This window comes from Leucoraja erinacea, chromosome 9, assembly GCF_028641065.1.
Source record: "Leucoraja erinacea ecotype New England chromosome 9, Leri_hhj_1, whole genome shotgun sequence".
Classification (NCBI taxonomy): domain Eukaryota; kingdom Metazoa; phylum Chordata; class Chondrichthyes; order Rajiformes; family Rajidae; genus Leucoraja; species Leucoraja erinaceus.
In genome coordinates, this window is record NC_073385.1 from 64306947 (window position 1) to 64324341 (window position 17395).

Here is a 17395-nt window from a genome sequence, read left to right on the forward strand (position 1 = left end):
CCCACTGTGAAAATGTACAAATTGCATACAGATATGTAGGTGGGGTTATTTTCTTAGAACAGTGGAAGCCTGTGCAGTAAATGGCTTGTATGTCTTGATTATCAAGTATTAGTTATAAGGAGTGATTGGGCAAAGTTGGATTATTTCTTCCGCGTGTGAGATTGAGGGAAGTCCTGATAGAAGTATATAAGAGGCATAGATAAGGGTTGACAGATACTTTTTCCAAGGGAGGAAATGTCAAATACTGGAGGGGAAAAACTTTAGGAAAGATTATTTTTACACAGAGTGGTGGATGCAAGGAACACGATGCAGTGGAGGTGAGAGAAGCAGGTACGATAGGGACCATGTGCTGACAGGAAGGTGGGCTGAAGGGCCTATTCCGCTGCTGTACCATTCTATGTTCTGTAAATAATGAGGCGCTGAGACACAGTATGTAAGCTATGTCTTTCTTGCTCAACAGAGGCTCAGAACCTGGGATTTAAGATTTGAAGTAAGCTCATAACATATCCAAGATGACGCCCAACCCAGACGACAATTTGCCTGCTGGTCACTGAAGCAGATCTGCAAACACTTATTACAATCGCTCTACACTCTTAAATCTCTATTCCTACGGCAACATTTCTTATATTAACTATGACATTTAAATAGCTCAATTGTAATCATGTTTTGTCTTTCTGCTGACTGGTTAGCACGCAACAAAAGCTTTTCACTGTACCTCGGCACACGTGACAATAAACTGAACTGAACTGAGGGATCAGAGAGGAGCTGAGGTTCCTCCTCCGCCTCCACCTCCACCCCCCCCCCCCCCCCCCCCCCCCCCCCCCCCCCCCCACCCCCCCCACCCCCCCTAACCCAGAGGGAAGCATGTGACCTCCCCTGAGTATTGGTCCAGGAACAATGGAGTCTGGAGCGGTGAACTCTGGCCTTGCCCAGCATTTCCTTCCATTATTCCTCGCCGTTCTTTTTGCAAAGTTTGTCTGCTGCTATTTGAGACGATGAGTGACTACATCCTGGCTGAGGTTTAGTTTCTAAACAAAGGTTATTGCGGAAGGCTGGGAATAGCAGATGTTCTCCCCTCTGCATCTGAGCTGCAACCTCCTCCCTCTGCTTTGGAGAAAGAAAGAAAGTGTCACATCAGAAGTTGGCTCTGAGTCCTCCACATCCCGCAGACCTTTTCCTGCTGGACGGCTCCCCAATCTGTGGGCCTGGTCTCCGCTGAACCTCATACCCTAGTTAACAAATATCTGGGCTCTAACCCATGGAATGTGCCCAAGGCTCCAGCCTTTGGTGCTGCCCTGGACCAGAAGAGTGTCATGTTTCTAGCACTCTGTGCACTGCGCTACCTCCCCACACTCTGCCCCGCACACTCAGACCCGCCCGCACCCTCAGTTCAGTACCATCCCCCCCTCCCTCCCTGAGTCGTCGTCGTCCCCCCCCCCCCCCCCCCCCCCCCCCACCCTCTCTTCTAACCGCAACACTCTCTGCTCCCTGCGCCTCTTTCCCTTTCAGAGCCTGGCCATGCATGTCCATGTCCAAACATTCGCTTATCACTGTACCTTAATTGGTACACGTGACAATAAAAGACCTTTGAAACATTGTTTAATTGAGGCCAGGGTTTCGGCTTCTCCCATCACTTTAGTCAGAAAGGTTAAAACCTCTACCACCCTCTGAAAATATTCTTTCTTTGTTCCCCCATCCCTGCAATCAGGTTTCTTTTTGTTCTGAAAAGAACAACCTTCCTCCTGTCCACCCACCCTATTCAATTTTTGCCAGATGGCCACAATTTTTCAGTCCAGGCAACGTCCTTGTGAATCACCTCGGCACCCTCTCTAGTACTGCTGCAGTGACTAGAACCATCCTTGTACTGTTGAGTGCTTGTGTACATGTACCTACTCCACAGGTTACAAGAGCGCTCTGTTCCTGAGAATTGTCTGTACCCCAAATTGGTTCACCTTCCCCTCAGCTAGCAATGAACCATTCTACATTTCTTTATCAGTCTGCTTTGATCTATCATTTTCATACCTTACCCTTCCATATCTCTAGTCTCCCCTAGCTCTCAGTCTGAAGAAGGGTCTCGACCCGAAACATCGCCCGTTCCTTCTCTCCAGAGATGCTGCCTCTCCCACTGAGTTACTCCAGCATGTTGTATCTTATCTACCCAAACTGGTTGTGAGTCTGAGATGAACAAAAACACTGTGGGAGAGGACTACGGACACAGCTGTGACAGGAGATCGAGCAGCCCAGGGAACGGCAGGCTCCACCTACCCCCTGGTTGTGGCGCCTCAGAGAAGGATGAGGGATGGTTTGGGGAAAGAAGACGCGCGCGAATGCTCCCACCCAGCAGAAGATGCCTGCAGCCACACAGCAGCCAACAAATTCATTCTCCTCCATCCCGCCGGTCTCCCAAATGCTCGTGTGTATGGGGTGTTCATAACCCTGGGATGACCTATAGATTCTGCCGCTTCAATAATAAAGGAAAGAATTCCATCCCATTTTGTCAGCCTCATTAATGATTAGTACTCGGTATTCACCAAGGAGAAGGATATTGAATTATGTGAGGTAAGGGAAACTAGTAGAGTAGCTATGGATACTATGAGTTTCAAAGTAAAAGAAGTACTGACACTTTTGAAAAATATAAAAGTGGATAAGTCTCCAGGTCCTGACAGGATATTCCCTAAGACATTGAGGGAAGTTAGTGTAGAAATAGCCGGGGCTATGACAGGAATATAACTCAGTGGGTCAGGCAGCATCTCTGGAGAGAAGGATTGGGTGACGTTTCGGGTCGAGACCCTTCTTCAGAAGGAGGGTCTGAAGAAGGGTCTCGGCCTGAAACGTCACCCATTCCATCTATCCAGAGATGCTGCGTATTCCGCTGAGATATTCCTGCATTTTGTGTCTATCTTCTTGGGCTTTCTAAGCATATATTTGTGAATGAGATTTATTTTGGAAGTGGGTAAGCTTCTGACTGACTGGCACATATCTTGTTGCAGCCGAGAAGGTAACGTCGCTGGGCCGGGACTGGCACAAGTTCTGCCTGAAGTGTGAGCGCTGCAACAAGATCCTATCACCGGGCAGCCATGCCGCGGTGAGTACACTCCGCCGAGCCGCAGGTCTGGTAGAGGGGGCTGGCGATGGAGCACCTCCCATCAACACCACTCACTCAGCAACCCTCATTCACACCCATCTCCTCTCAGTGTATGAGGCCAGTCAGCCCATTGTGCTGGATCTTGCAGCTCCTCCTTTGTTCCCATTACCCATTTACTTCCCTCTCGCATCTCATCTACTTCCTCAGATCCCACCCCTTATGCACCCACAATAGACACAGTATATAAGCTTTATAACCCACCGCCCCGCACGTCTTTAGGATATGAGAGGTAACTGAAACACCCGGAGGAAACCTAGGTGTGTCACAATAGACACTAGGTGCAGGAGTGGGCCATTCGGCCCTTCGAGCCAGCACCGCCATTCACTGTGACCATGGCTGATCATCCACAAACAGTACCCCCCCCACTCTGTTCTTGCCCTCCCCATATCCCTTGACTGCTATCTTTAAGAGCTCTATCTAACTCTCTCTTTAAAGCATCCAGAGAATTGGCCTCCACTGCCTTCTGAGGCAGAGAATTCCACAGATTCACAACTCTCTGGGTGAAAAAGTTTTTCCTCATCTCCGTTCTAAATGGCCTACCCCTTATTCTTAAACTGTGGCCCCTTATTCTTAAACTTGGGACTCCCCCAACATCGGGAACATGTTTCCTGCCTCTAGCGTGTCCAATCCCTTATTAATCTTATATGTTTCAATAAGATCCTCTCTCATCCTTCCAAACTAGAAGGGTTTCGGCCCGAAACGTTGCCTATTTCCTTCGTTCCATAGATGCTGCTGCACCCGCTGAGTTTCTCCAGCTTTTTTGTGTACCTTCCAGTGAATACAAGCTCAGTCGCTCCATTCTATCAACATATGACAGTCCCGCCATCCCGGGAATTAACCTCGTGAATCTGCGCTCAATAGCAAGAATGTCCTTCTTCAGATTTGGAGACCAAAACTGCACACAATACTCTAGGTATGGTCTCGCTAGGGCCCTGTACAATTGCAGAAGGACCTCTTTGCTCCTGTACCATATCCCTCTTGTTATGAAGGTCAACATGCCATATCACAGATAGACCATGCAAACTCCACACAGACAGCTCTTGAGGTCCGATTGGAACCTGGGTCTCTGATGCTATTAATCAGCTGCACTAATCGCTGTACCATGAGGCCGGTATGTGCACATCCTGCACACTGCAGCTTTCGGTACCACACAGACTGGACATGTCCATGTGGCAGATACAGCTGCCAGCTTGCCTGCTTCTGTTTGCAGCTGTAGTTGGTCAGCAACAGCTGGCTCCTGACCCCAGCCAGATGTGGTCAGGGTGGGAACAGCTGGTTCTCAGGACCAGCCAGCAGTCCTCATATTGAGGATGAAAGGGAAGATTGATGTTTGGGCGAACTGCCTTGATTTTTGGACGGTCATAGTCACAGAGTCCTGCAGCCCAGAAATTGGTCCTCTGGCCTACCGTGTCGTTCAGCAAGCCTCCCATTTACACCCATATTACATTCACCTGTCTTCTTCGCACCCCCCTGGTTTCTATCGCCCACCTACAGAATGGGGGAGACTCGCAGCAAAAGATTAACCCACTGACCTGTTGGGAGGTGCGAAGCAGAAGAAGCAGGACACTCGGTGAAAACGCCGGAGTCAGAATTTAACTCGGGTCCCTGGAGGGGTGAAGCAGTGGCTCTACCTGCTGTGCCACAGTGCTGCCCCTCTTCACTGTGCCAGTGCTCCCTGCATGTACTTTCCTTGCCGCTGCCTGGTGCAGTGTGATGTATGGGCAGCCCATTCACCTTCTGCATTTCTGCAAGGGGGCACCATTCCCTCTCTCCTCCCGCTTCTCTGTTAGCAGTTCCCACAGCGAGGGAGCCGTTGACAATTGGGCTCAGCATATTTTGATTTTGGGTGGGAAGGAACTGCAGATGCTGGTTTCCACCGAAGATATACACAAAATGCTGGACAACACAACGAGACAGGCAGCATCTCTGGAGAGAAGGAAAGGGTGACATTTCAGGTCAAGACCCTTCTTCAGACTATGAGTCAGGAGGAAAGGGAGACAAATATGGAAGAGTAAAATGTGAAAACAACACACCTTGCCCTACCATATGGCCATGAAGTCATTTGAGCGCATTATTCTCGCTCACCTCAAAACCAGCACTTCCTCCAACATGGACCCATGTCAATTCACATATAGAGCCAACAGGTCAGTAGAAGACACAGTCAACCTGGCCATCCATCATACTCTGCAACACTTGGAAACCGCCAACACTTACGCCTGCATCCTGTTCATGGACTTCAGTTCTGCATTCAACTCCATCAACCCGGTCAAACTCTTCCATAAATTAACGGACATGAACATTGACCCCTGCATCTGTCACTGGATCCATAGCTTCCTTTGGAACAGCCAACAAAGGGTGAAGATACACAACACCATATCTCACCCTCTGCACCTCAGTACAGGAGCCCCTCAGGGCTGCATCTTGTCACCCTGGTTATTCTCACTCTATACAAATCAACTCGCATCCCAGTATAGTTCAGTCAAAATATACAAATACGCAGATGACACAACCATCATAGGTCTCATCTCTAACAACAACGAAACAGAATACCGCACTCAAACACACAAAGCAGTCACTTGGTGCACAGACAATAACCTCCTACTCAACACATCAAAAACCCATGAACTTATCATCGACCTCAGACGAAAGGCACAACCCAAGACCCCCCTACTCATCTCCGGCGAACCCATATCCACCACTGACTATTTCAAATTTCTTGGCACTCACATAAGCAATAACCTCAAATCAATTCAGATCACATTTATAAAAAATCCAACCAAAGACTCTTCTTTCTCCGTCAGCTCAAGAAGTTCAGAGTGAGGAAGCATCTCCTAATCCGATTTTACACAGCCATCATCCAAAGCATGCTCACTTCATCAATAACAGTTTGGTACAGCAGTTTAGACACTCACTCCCGTAATAAACTACAGCGCATTGTCAACAAAGCATCCAAAATCGTCAGCACTCCCCTCCCATCAATCAACTCAATCTTAAACGGTCCGTGTCAAGGGTGAAGAAAATCATTTCTGATCCCTCCCACCCAGCTCACCACATCTTCCACCTGCTGCCCTCAGGGAGGCGCTACAGCTCACTGCCTGCCAAAACATCACGATTTAAAAACAGTTTCTATCCATATGCAATTTGAACTCTGAATACTCTATGATAATATCACAAAGCCACCTCGTGCATGTACTGTATACTATATGTTGTTTGTGTTTTATGTTATGTTTGACGGGAATCGGCCAATTGTGTAACATCCTGTACTGAATATAATTTCCACCAGCTTGACTGTGTGGTCATTAAATAATCTGAATCTGAATCTGAAAATGCTGAAGTATCTCAGCGGGACAGGAGCCTCTCTGGAGAGAAGGAAGAGGTGACGTTTTGAGTCTCGACCCTTCTCTCCAGAGATGCTGCCTGTCCTGCTGAGTTACTCCTGCATTTTGTGTCTATCTATGACAGATGTTTGAAGTAAACAGCATTGACTGTGTTCAACTTGATGTCTGATAATCTGCACATGAGCAAGGTAAACCTCCAATCTATGGTTCAAAGTAACAGCTGGGCTTGCATGTCTGTAAGTAGCTACAACACATTTGCAGTTTTATTGTTCTGTTACATCCCCCATTCCATGTCTTGTGACGCCCTCTGCTGGTGACCTGCTCCTAGAGCCATTTGTAAGGGAAGTCCAATTGTCTCACAGAATATTAATGGTGGGGAATGTTACGATGGTCTCCAGAGAGGGTGATCAGACTCTCCTTGATGCAGTTGGTCATTGTTTGACACTTTTGTGGTATAAACGTGGCAAAGTTAGCAGTTTGAAATTCTAAGACGTTAACATCCATGGATAACATGCCAGCTGTTATCAGGCAACTGACGCACCCTGCCACAATCAGAGAGCAGTGCTGATTACAACTACCTCTTTCGTGACCCTCCGTCTATCCTTGATCGGACTTTGCTGGCTTTACCTTGAACTAAACGTTATTCCCTTATCATGTATCTATACACAGTAAATGGCTCAATTGTATCATTCATTGTTTTCTGCTGCCTGGATAGCACACAACAAAAGCTTTTCACTGTACCTTAGTACACGTGACAATAAACTAAACTAAACTGAAGGTAGCTACCCTACCACGTCCCCATTCTTAGAAGTTTAAAGAGATTCAGCATGTCACCGAATACTCTAACAAACCTCTACAGGTGTGCTGTAGAAGGTATCTGGCTTGTTGCATCATGTCCTGGTTCGGCAATTCCAATACACAGCAATGCAAGAGGCTGCAGCGAGTGTCGGACTCGACCCAGCCCTCCCTTCCATGAAGGCATCATTTATCATCAAGGATCCCCACCATTTGGGCCATGCCCTCTTCTTACTGCTACTTTTGGGCAGGAGATACAGAGGCCTGAAGTGTCACACTACCGGGTTCAGGAATTGCTGTTTTCTTACACCTATCAGGCTCTGAACAGCCCACACAACCTTAATCCTACCTCAGCAATGGAACACTGCAGACCTCCTCTTGCACTACCATGGACTTTTTGTTTTTCTAATTGTCTAATTAACTCATGACGTTATCTTTTTTGCACAGCCTTCTTTCTTTTCAAGATTATGAATGCAATTTATGTATAATTTGTTTTTATGTTTTGCCTAAGTCAGTATTCATGTGCGCTGCTACAAGCAAGGTTCTCATGGTACCTGAACTTTGAGCATATGACAATATCTAGACTTGAAATGTTACCTGTGACATCACTCAGCCCATGCCTAGTTTGGGTCTTGCTGTATTCTTGAAGGACTGTTTCACATTCAGAGGAGCAAATGATTTTCACTTGCCTGATCTAACGGCTCTCGCGAAGCCCAACACCATCAGGATAAAGCAGCCTTCCCCCTCCCCCCCCTTTCTGACGGACCGTCTCTCCTCTTGACCCCCTTCCTTGGGGAAGGGAGGGTATCTGGCAGAGATTTGGCACCCCACTTCTACTGACCTGACATTCATGCTCGCACTAGTGGTGCAGTGGGCACCTTCTACAGAATGCACCGCAGTTACTCACCACATACAACATGGCTACCCCCACATCTCACAAACCTGCCACCATGAACATGAAGGGCAGGGAGTTTGTCGGAAGGAACTGCAGGTGCTGGTTTACATTGAAGATAGCAGGTGGAATGATGGAGTAGCGAGGGTGTGAAGCCAGCAGTGGGAGGGGAGGAGGGGCAGTACGGGTGGCCGATAGTTGGAACGGACGGTTGGGGTGGCAGTGAGTGGGTGGGTGGAGGGTGCGGTGGGGCCAGAAATGGGGTGAGGCAGGTGGTGGATGGAGGAAGCTGGGGCCCAGCTGTGAGTGGAGCGGGTAGGTAGGTTGGGGCCATTGGGCAGGTGGCCAAAGATGGGTGAAGAGGACAGGGTGGCTGAGGGAGCGGTCGGTGGTGGCGATGAATGGGGTGCTGGGGGTGGGGGGATGAGGCTGGACGTGGAGGGGTGGGATTGGTTGTGGGTAGAGGGGGTAGGGTTGTCCGTGGGTGGAGGGGCTGTACTGCTGGGAGGAATCATTAGCTTCTCACACTGTGTGCTTGCCCCACAGCACGACGATAAGCCCTACTGCCACAAGCCATGCTACGCCACGTTGTTCGGGCCAAAAGGTGAGTGGGAGCTGTAACTCCACGAGAGCCCCTCAGGGTCGGGTCAGGGGCCACCCCTAGGAGCTGGGTCTGTACAGAAAGACCTACTAGTGTGACCCCTTGGTCCCCCATGACCCCTTGCCCCCCCCCCCCCCCCCTGGCCTCCCCCGACCCCTTGGCCTCCCCGACCCCTTGGCCCCCCCGACCCCTAGAACCCCCCCCGACCCCTTGCCCCCCCCCCCCCGACCCCTTGGCCCCCCCTTCTCCACCAAACCCTTTGCCCCTCCTCCTATGACAACCCCTTCTCCCTGACCCTCATTCTCCCCCTTCCCCCATTCTCCCCCTCTCGTTGGCTATGTTTCTAGCCACAGACCGTTGCCTCCTGTTTCTAGGTGTGAACATTGGTGGTTTTGGCTCCTACATCTATGACCAGCCTGTTCTGGCATCCAGCACACAGCCCGTGGCAGCTCCCGGAGACTCCGTGCCAAAGGCAACTGTGCCGAAAACCACGGCACCAGGACGGGGTCCGAGCAAAGGTGAGTGAGCAGGGTCTGGGATCCGGTTATTAAACTCCCCCCCCCCCCCCCCCCCCCCCCCCCCCACACCAACCCCTCGCCATCCTCCCCAGTAGAGTCACACCACAATCACCCGGGTGCTGTTTCTGTGGAGTTTGCATGTCCTCCTTGTGACCGCGTCGGTTTCTTCTGGGAATACCCAATCTCACCCACTCAATGTAAAAAGTTATGACCCTCCATTTCATGTAGTCCTTGTCCAGTCGCTTTCATTCCTCTCCCCTAATAGGAACAATACCACAGTACACGTGACAATAAGCTAAATGAGGGTAGGCAGGGGCACATGGATATGCAGGGAATGGTGGGATATGAGTCATGTACAGGTAGATAAGTGATAGCCTTGTCATGTTTGGCACAGACATTGTGGGCCAAAGGTCCCTTTCTTGTGTAGGAAGGAACTGCAGATGTTAAACCGAAGATTGACACAAAGCGCTGGAGTAACTCAGCAGAACCGGCAGCATCTCCGGAAAGAAGGATTGGGTGACGTTTCGGATCGAGACCCTTCTTTAGACACAAGACTTCTTCAGTCTGAAGAAGTGGCTCGACCCAAAACGTCACCCATTCCTTCTCTCCAGAGATGCTGCCTGTCCCTTTTTTGTGCTATACTGTTGTATGTTGTGTGACTTTGGCCGACAGTGAGACTAACATGGTTCTTCCAACTCTCTGCAGCCTCAAGCATGACCACATTTGCTGGCGAGCCCAACATCTGCCCCAGGTGTGAGAAGAAGGTTTATTTTGGTGAGTCCACCACGCAGTGCAGGCGGCACAGTGTAAAATTCCGGGGCGAGCCTGAGAGATGATCTGGGCAGGACTGAGGAGAATCTCGCACCAGGCGGGCAGCTTGGTCAAGTCAAGTCAAGTCAAGTTTATTTGTCACATGCACATACGAGATGTGCAGTGAAATGAAAGTGGCAATGCTCGCGGACTTTTGTGCAAAAGACAAACAACAAAACAACCAAACAAATTATAAACACAATCATAACACACATATTCTTTTACATAATAAATAATGGAAGGAAAAACGTTCTGTAGAGTTAGTCCCTGGTGAGATAGGCGTTTACAGTCCGAATTGCCTCTGGGAAGAAACTCCTTCTCAACCTCTCCGTTCTCACCGCATGGCAACGGATGCGTTTGCCTGACCGTAGCAGCTGGAACAGTCCGTTGCAGGGGTGGAAGGGGTCTCTCATAATTTTGTTTGCTCTGGAGTTGCACCTCCTGTTGTATAATTCCTGCAGGGGGGGGGGAGTGAAGTTCCCATAGTGCGTTCGGCCGAACGCACTACTCTCTGCAGAGCCTTCTTGTCCTTGGCAGAGCAATTCCCAAACCAGATGGTAATGTTCCCGGACAAGATGCTTTCCACCGCCGCTGCGTAGAAGCACTGGAGGATCCTCGGAGACACTCTGAATTTCCTCAATTGCCTGAGGTGGTAAAGGCGCTGCCTTGCCTTACTCACGAGTGCTGAGGCGTGTGATGCCCATGTCATATCCTCAGAGATGTGGACTCCCAGATATTTAAAACAGTTCACCCTATCCACAGGATCCCCATTTATCCTCAATGGAGTGTACGTCCTCAGATGATGTGCCCTAAAGTCCATGATCAGCTCCTTTGTTTTTTTGATGTTCAAGAGGAGGCTGTTATCCTGGTCTCCCTGGTCTCCCTGGAACCATGTTTACGACCTTGTCCTCTGATATATAAGGTCTTAAGTGATCGGAGCAGAATTAGGCCATTCGGCCCATCAAGTCGACTGCCATTCAATCATAGTGGATCTATCTCTCACTCCAAACCCTATAATTCTGAGGCTCTGACCTCTGGCCCTAGACTCTCCCATTAATGGAAACATCCTCTCCACATCCACTCTATCCAAGCCTTTCACTATTCGGTGAGTCCAGTTGGCCAGTCTTGGTCTAGGTCCTTGCTGGACCCCTTGCTTCTACTTCCTTCGAAGGCTTAGGAAGTTTGGCATGTACCCAACAACCCTCACCAAATTCTACACATATGCCGTAGAAAACATTTTATCAGGATGCATCACAGCTTGGTTTAGGAAAAAGCTCCATCCAAAACCACAAGAAATTGCAGTGAATCGTGGACGCAGCCCAGACCATCACACAAACCGACCTCCCTGCCATTGACTCAGTTTATACCTCGCGCTGCCTCGGCAAGACCGGCAGCATATTCAAGGACGAGTCACGCCCTGGCCACTCCCTCTTCTCCCCTCTCCCATCAGGCAAAAGGTATAGAAGTGTGAAAATGCACACCTCCAGAATCAAGGACAGTTTCTTCCCAGCTGTTATCAGGCAAATGAACCATCCTGCCACAACCACAGAGCACAGCTGAACTACTATTTACCTCATTGGTGACCCTCGGACTTGATCGGACTTTGCCGGCTTTACCTTGCACTAAACATTATTCCTTTATCATGTATCTATACACTGTGAATGACTAGATTGTAATCATGTAATGTCTTTCCACTGACTGGTTAGCACGCAACAAAAGCTTTTCACTGTACCTCGTAACAGTAGACAAAATGTGAATGTGGCTAAAATAGTATGCAATGGGCTGTGTAAAAGGCTGCTTTTGCTTACCATCCACAGCTGAGAAGGTGACGTCCCTGGGCAAAGACTGGCACCGGCCCTGCCTGCGATGTGAACGCTGCAATAAGACTCTGAATCCAGGTGGACATGCAGAGGTGAGTGGTATGAATATTGATTTTTCTAACTTCGTAACCCTTGTCTTCCCTCTCACTCTCACAAGATTGTTAAGGGCTTGGACACGCTAGAGGCAGGAAACATGTTCCCGATGTCGGGGGAGTTCAGAACCAGGGGCCACAGTTTAAGAATAAAGAGTAAGCCATTTAGAACGGAGACGAGTAAACACTTTTTCTGAAAGAGAGTGGTGAGTCTGTGGAATTGTCTGCCTCAGAGGGCGGTGGAGGCAGAGAATTCTCAAGAGAGAGCTAGATAGGGCTCTTAAAAATAGCGGAGTCAGGGGATATGGGGAGAAGGCAGGAACGGGGTACTGATTAGGGATGATCAGCCATGATCACAATGAATGGCGGTGCTGGCCCGAATGGCCTACTTCTGCACCTATTGTCTATTGTCACTCTGTCCCCCCCTACCCTAGTTCTCCGACTAGTTTCACTGTCCTGATTAATTTTGCTGAGTGTGTGCCTCGTTGTCACCTTCCCCTCAGCCAACAATGAACCATTCTGCATTTCCTTAATCATTGGTTGCTTTGATGATGCGTTGTTCTATGGAGCCGTTATTTTCACACCTTACCCCTCCATAACTCTAGTCCCCCTCTTTCCTGACTCCCAGTCTGAAGAAGGGTCTCGACCCGAAACATCACCCATTCCTTCTCTCCAGAGATGCTGCCTGTTGTGCTGTGTTACTTCAGCATTTTGTGTCCACAGTGTAAACCAGCATCTGTAGTTCTTTCCTGCATGTGGTGCTGGCAGGACTAAGTGTTCTATAAATCCATTTATTTGTATTCAGCAGTTCCAAACTTGAATCTGGCTGCCGATTGTGGAAATACTGAGGAGAATTAAGCTTCCTGCTCCACATGACAGCCGTCTTAATTTGTGGAAAGCTCTTCTGTAAACGAGACAACTCAGTCAGTCCAACAACCCAAATATAATTCATAGATCTGTTAATGTTCATTAATTTAATGTGCATAACATAAATCACACAGCACCTCTTTTGATCTTAATGCCAGTTTCCATCCAGCGGACCCCAACCTGCAGTCTCTTGGTGAACAGACACAGAGACATTCCACGCACTTAGTGCAGACTCCAGCTCTTTTTCAGCCAACTCAATTCCCCGGCATTCTCATGTCAGGTTAGGGGAAGTTCCCCCCGCCATGGGTACCATGTAATCCCGTGCTACCTGCTCCATGGTCGGATAGTCGGCGATTAAACCGTCTCCCCCACCTGGTTTGCCAGGTGAGGAGGGGGCTAGCTGGACCAAAAACAAGGCCTGTCAATGGGCGGATGCGCTTCTCACGAGCCAAACGGCCATCCACACTTCAGTAAAAGTTGCGATCACTGTAGTCCAGTCTCTTTGGCCAAATTTGTTCATGTTGACCAAGGTGTCCAATCTAAGCTACTCACATTTGACTCATATCTCTAGACCCTCACTATCCATGCACTTGTTCTTTTAAATGTAATTTTTATACCCAGCTCAACTACTTTGTCTGTGGTGAGTACAGGGAATAAGCAGCCAGTGGTAGAGGTAGGTCATATACAGCTTTAAATTATATTGGAACGGATACATGAATAGGAAAGGGATATGGACCAAATGTGTGTTAAACAGGATAGGCTTAGACTGCATCTTAGTCAGCATGGAGGAGATGGACCAAAGGATCTGTTTGCATGCTGGATGACTATAATCCGCTGGCTCTCCTTAATCACAGAGCAGGCTATAACAATGTCCTGCCTCAGATAGCTCCCATAGCCTGAGCTTTTTTGCAGGTGCCTGGGCCGGGTGTGTGGCAATCAGTTTAGTTTATTGTCACATGTATCGAGGTACAGTGAAAAGCTTTTGTTGCGTGCTAACCAGTCAGCGGAAAGACAACACATGATTCCAATTCAGCCAGACATATCTTGACATTATCATGTGTATAGATACATGATAAGGGAATAACGTATATTGCAAGGTAAAGCCAGCAAAGCTAGATCATGGATAGTCCAAGGGTCACCAATTAGGTAGATAGTAGTTCAGGACTGCTCTCTGGGTGTGGTAGGAAGGTTCAGTTGCCTAATACCAGCTGGGATCAGGAGTTTTGTGTTTTCACACTTCTATACCTATTGCCTGATGGAACAGCAGAGGGGTGGCCAGGGTCTAACTCGTCCTTGATAATGGCACTGAGCCCTCCTGTGTCAGACCATGTTATATAATTGATGCCACCAGGTGGAGCTCTCTGCCTCCCTGTGTGTGTGTGTGTGTGGCAGCAGTGTGTGGGTGAATGTGCAGTTCGAGCGTGCGTACATCTCTCGTATGCCTGCCCCTTTCACACCGGATGCCCACTGGCACGTAGCAAATGGAAATTAACGGCTGGACTACACGCAGGATGCGATGATTAGGTTCCGTGATAGTCAGTCACAGAGCCGTACAGCACAGCAACAGGCTCTTCGGCCCAATGCGGTCGTGCCGACATCATCAACACACCAATTTTGCTTCTCCTCACATTCCCATCAACCCCCCTCCCCAGATTCTACCCTTCACCCACACACCAGGGACACTTTACAACAACCAATGAACCCACTAACCCACATATCTTTGGGATGACGGTGCCAGCCCGTTGGGAAGGCGAATGTGCAAACTGCACTCGGATAGTGCTGGAGGTTGGGTTTCGTGCTGTGAGGCAGCCGCTCTGACCCGCTGCACCACTGTGCCTGTAATGGAGCTGCCAGTTTAGCTGATGCCAGTCTTCCGTTGTCTTCCCTCAGCATGACGGACAGCCTTACTGCCACAAGCCCTGCTACGGAATCCTGTTTGGACCAAAGGGTAAGTGATCAAGTTGCCAGAGACCGCTGGGGCAAGATTTGCCCTGCAGTCTTAACGTGCAATCTATTCCATTGCAGCAATAAAGAAAGACAACCTGGCCCCTCGATCCCTTGCTGGAAGCCTCATCTGGTCTCATTCTCCAGATCTTTTATTCTTCCTCCGATGATAACCAGTCCCTCCGAGTTTGCTGCTGTATCTGTTTCAGTCAGGATCAAGATCAGGACTGCTCGCTGCACCCAACTACCTGGCTCCCTATTAAACCTATGCCTTATACCTCTCCAGCAGCAACTGTTTCCCACAGTGCTCCTGTGCTTGGGAACATTGAGATCAAATCCCCTCTCTCCTGCTGTTTAGTTTAATTTTGTTTAGTTTAGAGATACAGCACGGAAACAGTCCATTCGGCTCACCAAGTCCGCGCCGACCAGTGATTCCCGCACATTAACACTGTCTTACACACACACTAGAAATAATTTACAATTATACCAAGCTAATTAGCCTGTACATCTATGCAGTGTGGAAGGAAACCGGTGATGCCAGTCACAGGGAGAACGCACAAACTCCGTACAGACAAGCACCTGTAGTCGGGTTCGAACCCAGGTCTCTGGCATTGTGAGGCAGCAACTCTACTGCTGCACCACAGCGCTGCCCTGCTGTTCTAAGGGCATGCGTAGGTTCTCCTGGCTTCTACCCTCTCCCTCCCCCTTTTGTTCCTGAAATGTACTATCCCTCCACTGAGTGTGTTCTGCACCCTCTTTGGACCCGTCGCACTACCCTGTAATATGGTGAACAGACACATACTATGGCATGAGGACATCACGTAATCTTCCTTTCTGCTTCTGCCCTCCATTGTTTATAAAGTCCAGCTAGTTTCCATTAGTTTACTACCTTGCCCATCAGTGAATTGAAAAGTGGCACATCCTGCTCCTACTCCTGCCCACCCACAGAACTTTACTCTGTCCATTATCTGTTCTCACATATAATTATCAAGTCGTAAAGTGATGGAGTACAGGTACAGGCCCTCTGTGCTGACCATCAAACACCCATTTATTCTAATCCTGTGTTAATCCCAATTTATTGACTCCATATTCACATCAACTCCCCCCCAGATTCTACTGCGTTTTGTACACGATGGGCCATTTTCAGACCTACCTTCCTGCATGTGTTTGGGATGTGGGAGCATCTGGGAGAATTCCACACAGTCACAGTGGAGAACATGCAAACTCCACACAGACAGCACCCAAGTTCAGCACTGAACCAGCTATGCTCGGCAGGCACAGAAATCGCTATCAAAACATAGCGGGGGGACACAGTTTCTTGGCAGCCGCGAGACTTCAGCCATGGGCCCCTGTGGACGGTAACATCAGGAGGTGACCTGGTTGGTGATCGACTCCGAACTCCAGCAACAGCAGCTTCGTCCGCCCCGAATCGTGGGGCTTTTCATCGGCTGGCGGGGGCTTCAACCGGGAGCCTCGATCGCCTTGATGCAACAGTTTGATTTTAAGTCGTGCCGGGCGCTGAAAGGCCCCATGAACGGGGCGATTCAGCCCTTAGAAAGCGTCAGATAAAGTCTGGATTGCAAACCATGGGGGGGATTGTCCCTCACGGCTTTGGGATGTGGGATTCCCTCCCCCCCCCCCCCCCCCAGGATTTCCGCCCATGTTGCTGGCTGTGTCATAAGTAATAGGAGCAGAATTAGGCCAATCAGCCCATGAGGTCTACAAGTCCAGAGCTCGCTTAAAATGGCAACACATGTAGTTGGAGTTGTAAAGATGACATGGTATGCTCAGGGGCACTGAGAATGAGAGTTGTAGCATTGTCGTAGCCTTTCATTGTCCCTCATTCACGTCCTCGCTGTCATTACAGGTGTCAACACCGGAGTGGTCGGCAGCTACATCTACGAGAAGGTGGATGCGGCAGGGGAGCAGTGACAAGGATGGCCGATCCTGGGCCAATCCGCCCAGTATTGCTGATGCACAGACACTGCGCTCGCTCGCGGCACATGGCAGCAGTAGCTTAGAAATCCTGAACTAGGCCCACCCCAGGTATTAACTGTAGTTTGAACTGTAGTGTGCGTTGACTGACTAGTATTTAATGTATGTGGGGGGGGGGGGGGGGGAGGAGAAGGAGGTGGGTCACTGCTTCCCCCATCACTGGACTCTGATCTTTCACGGGTGAAAGTGTTAAAGGATTTTCCCGAAGGTCTTGCAGTGGAGATTGGTGGGAAGCCTAAGGTAGTGCCTTGTGAAGATGGTGGATCGGTACGTGTCTCCCTCCCAGTAACACTGGCCTGCCAGTGACCTTGTATTGATCTGCGTGCAATGCCTCTCCCAGGGTGAGACGCCTCCTCCTCTCCTTGTGAAGAGCTGTATAACCTCATCACCCCTCACCACGCGTCTTCACCCTCCCTCGTGAAACGCTGGGCCTCTAATTACAGTATTATATTCAGCAAAGTCCAGCTTTAAGAATACGTCTTTTGTAAATGTAGCCACAAAATGAAGCTTCCTCCTGATATGCATTTAATGAGAGTTAATCGGGTTATCTTTTACTGAGAATAAACAATGCCAAACAT

The 17395-nt window shown here is 49.2% G+C and overlaps 1 protein-coding gene across 1 annotated transcript in view; it reads left to right on the plus strand.

Annotated features, from left to right (window-relative positions):
• Nucleotides 1-17395, plus strand: part of LOC129700490 (cysteine-rich protein 2-like) — a 41075-nt gene extending 23680 nt beyond the window's left edge. Inside the window, exons 2-8 of the mRNA XM_055641024.1 lie at nucleotides 2991-3085; nucleotides 8717-8774; nucleotides 9146-9289; nucleotides 9995-10063; nucleotides 11917-12011; nucleotides 14769-14826; nucleotides 16690-17395. Of these exons, the coding sequence (XP_055496999.1) occupies nucleotides 2991-3085; nucleotides 8717-8774; nucleotides 9146-9289; nucleotides 9995-10063; nucleotides 11917-12011; nucleotides 14769-14826; nucleotides 16690-16754 (584 nt within the window). The 3' untranslated portion in view covers nucleotides 16755-17395. The remainder of the gene's footprint in view (nucleotides 1-2990; nucleotides 3086-8716; nucleotides 8775-9145; nucleotides 9290-9994; nucleotides 10064-11916; nucleotides 12012-14768; nucleotides 14827-16689) is intronic.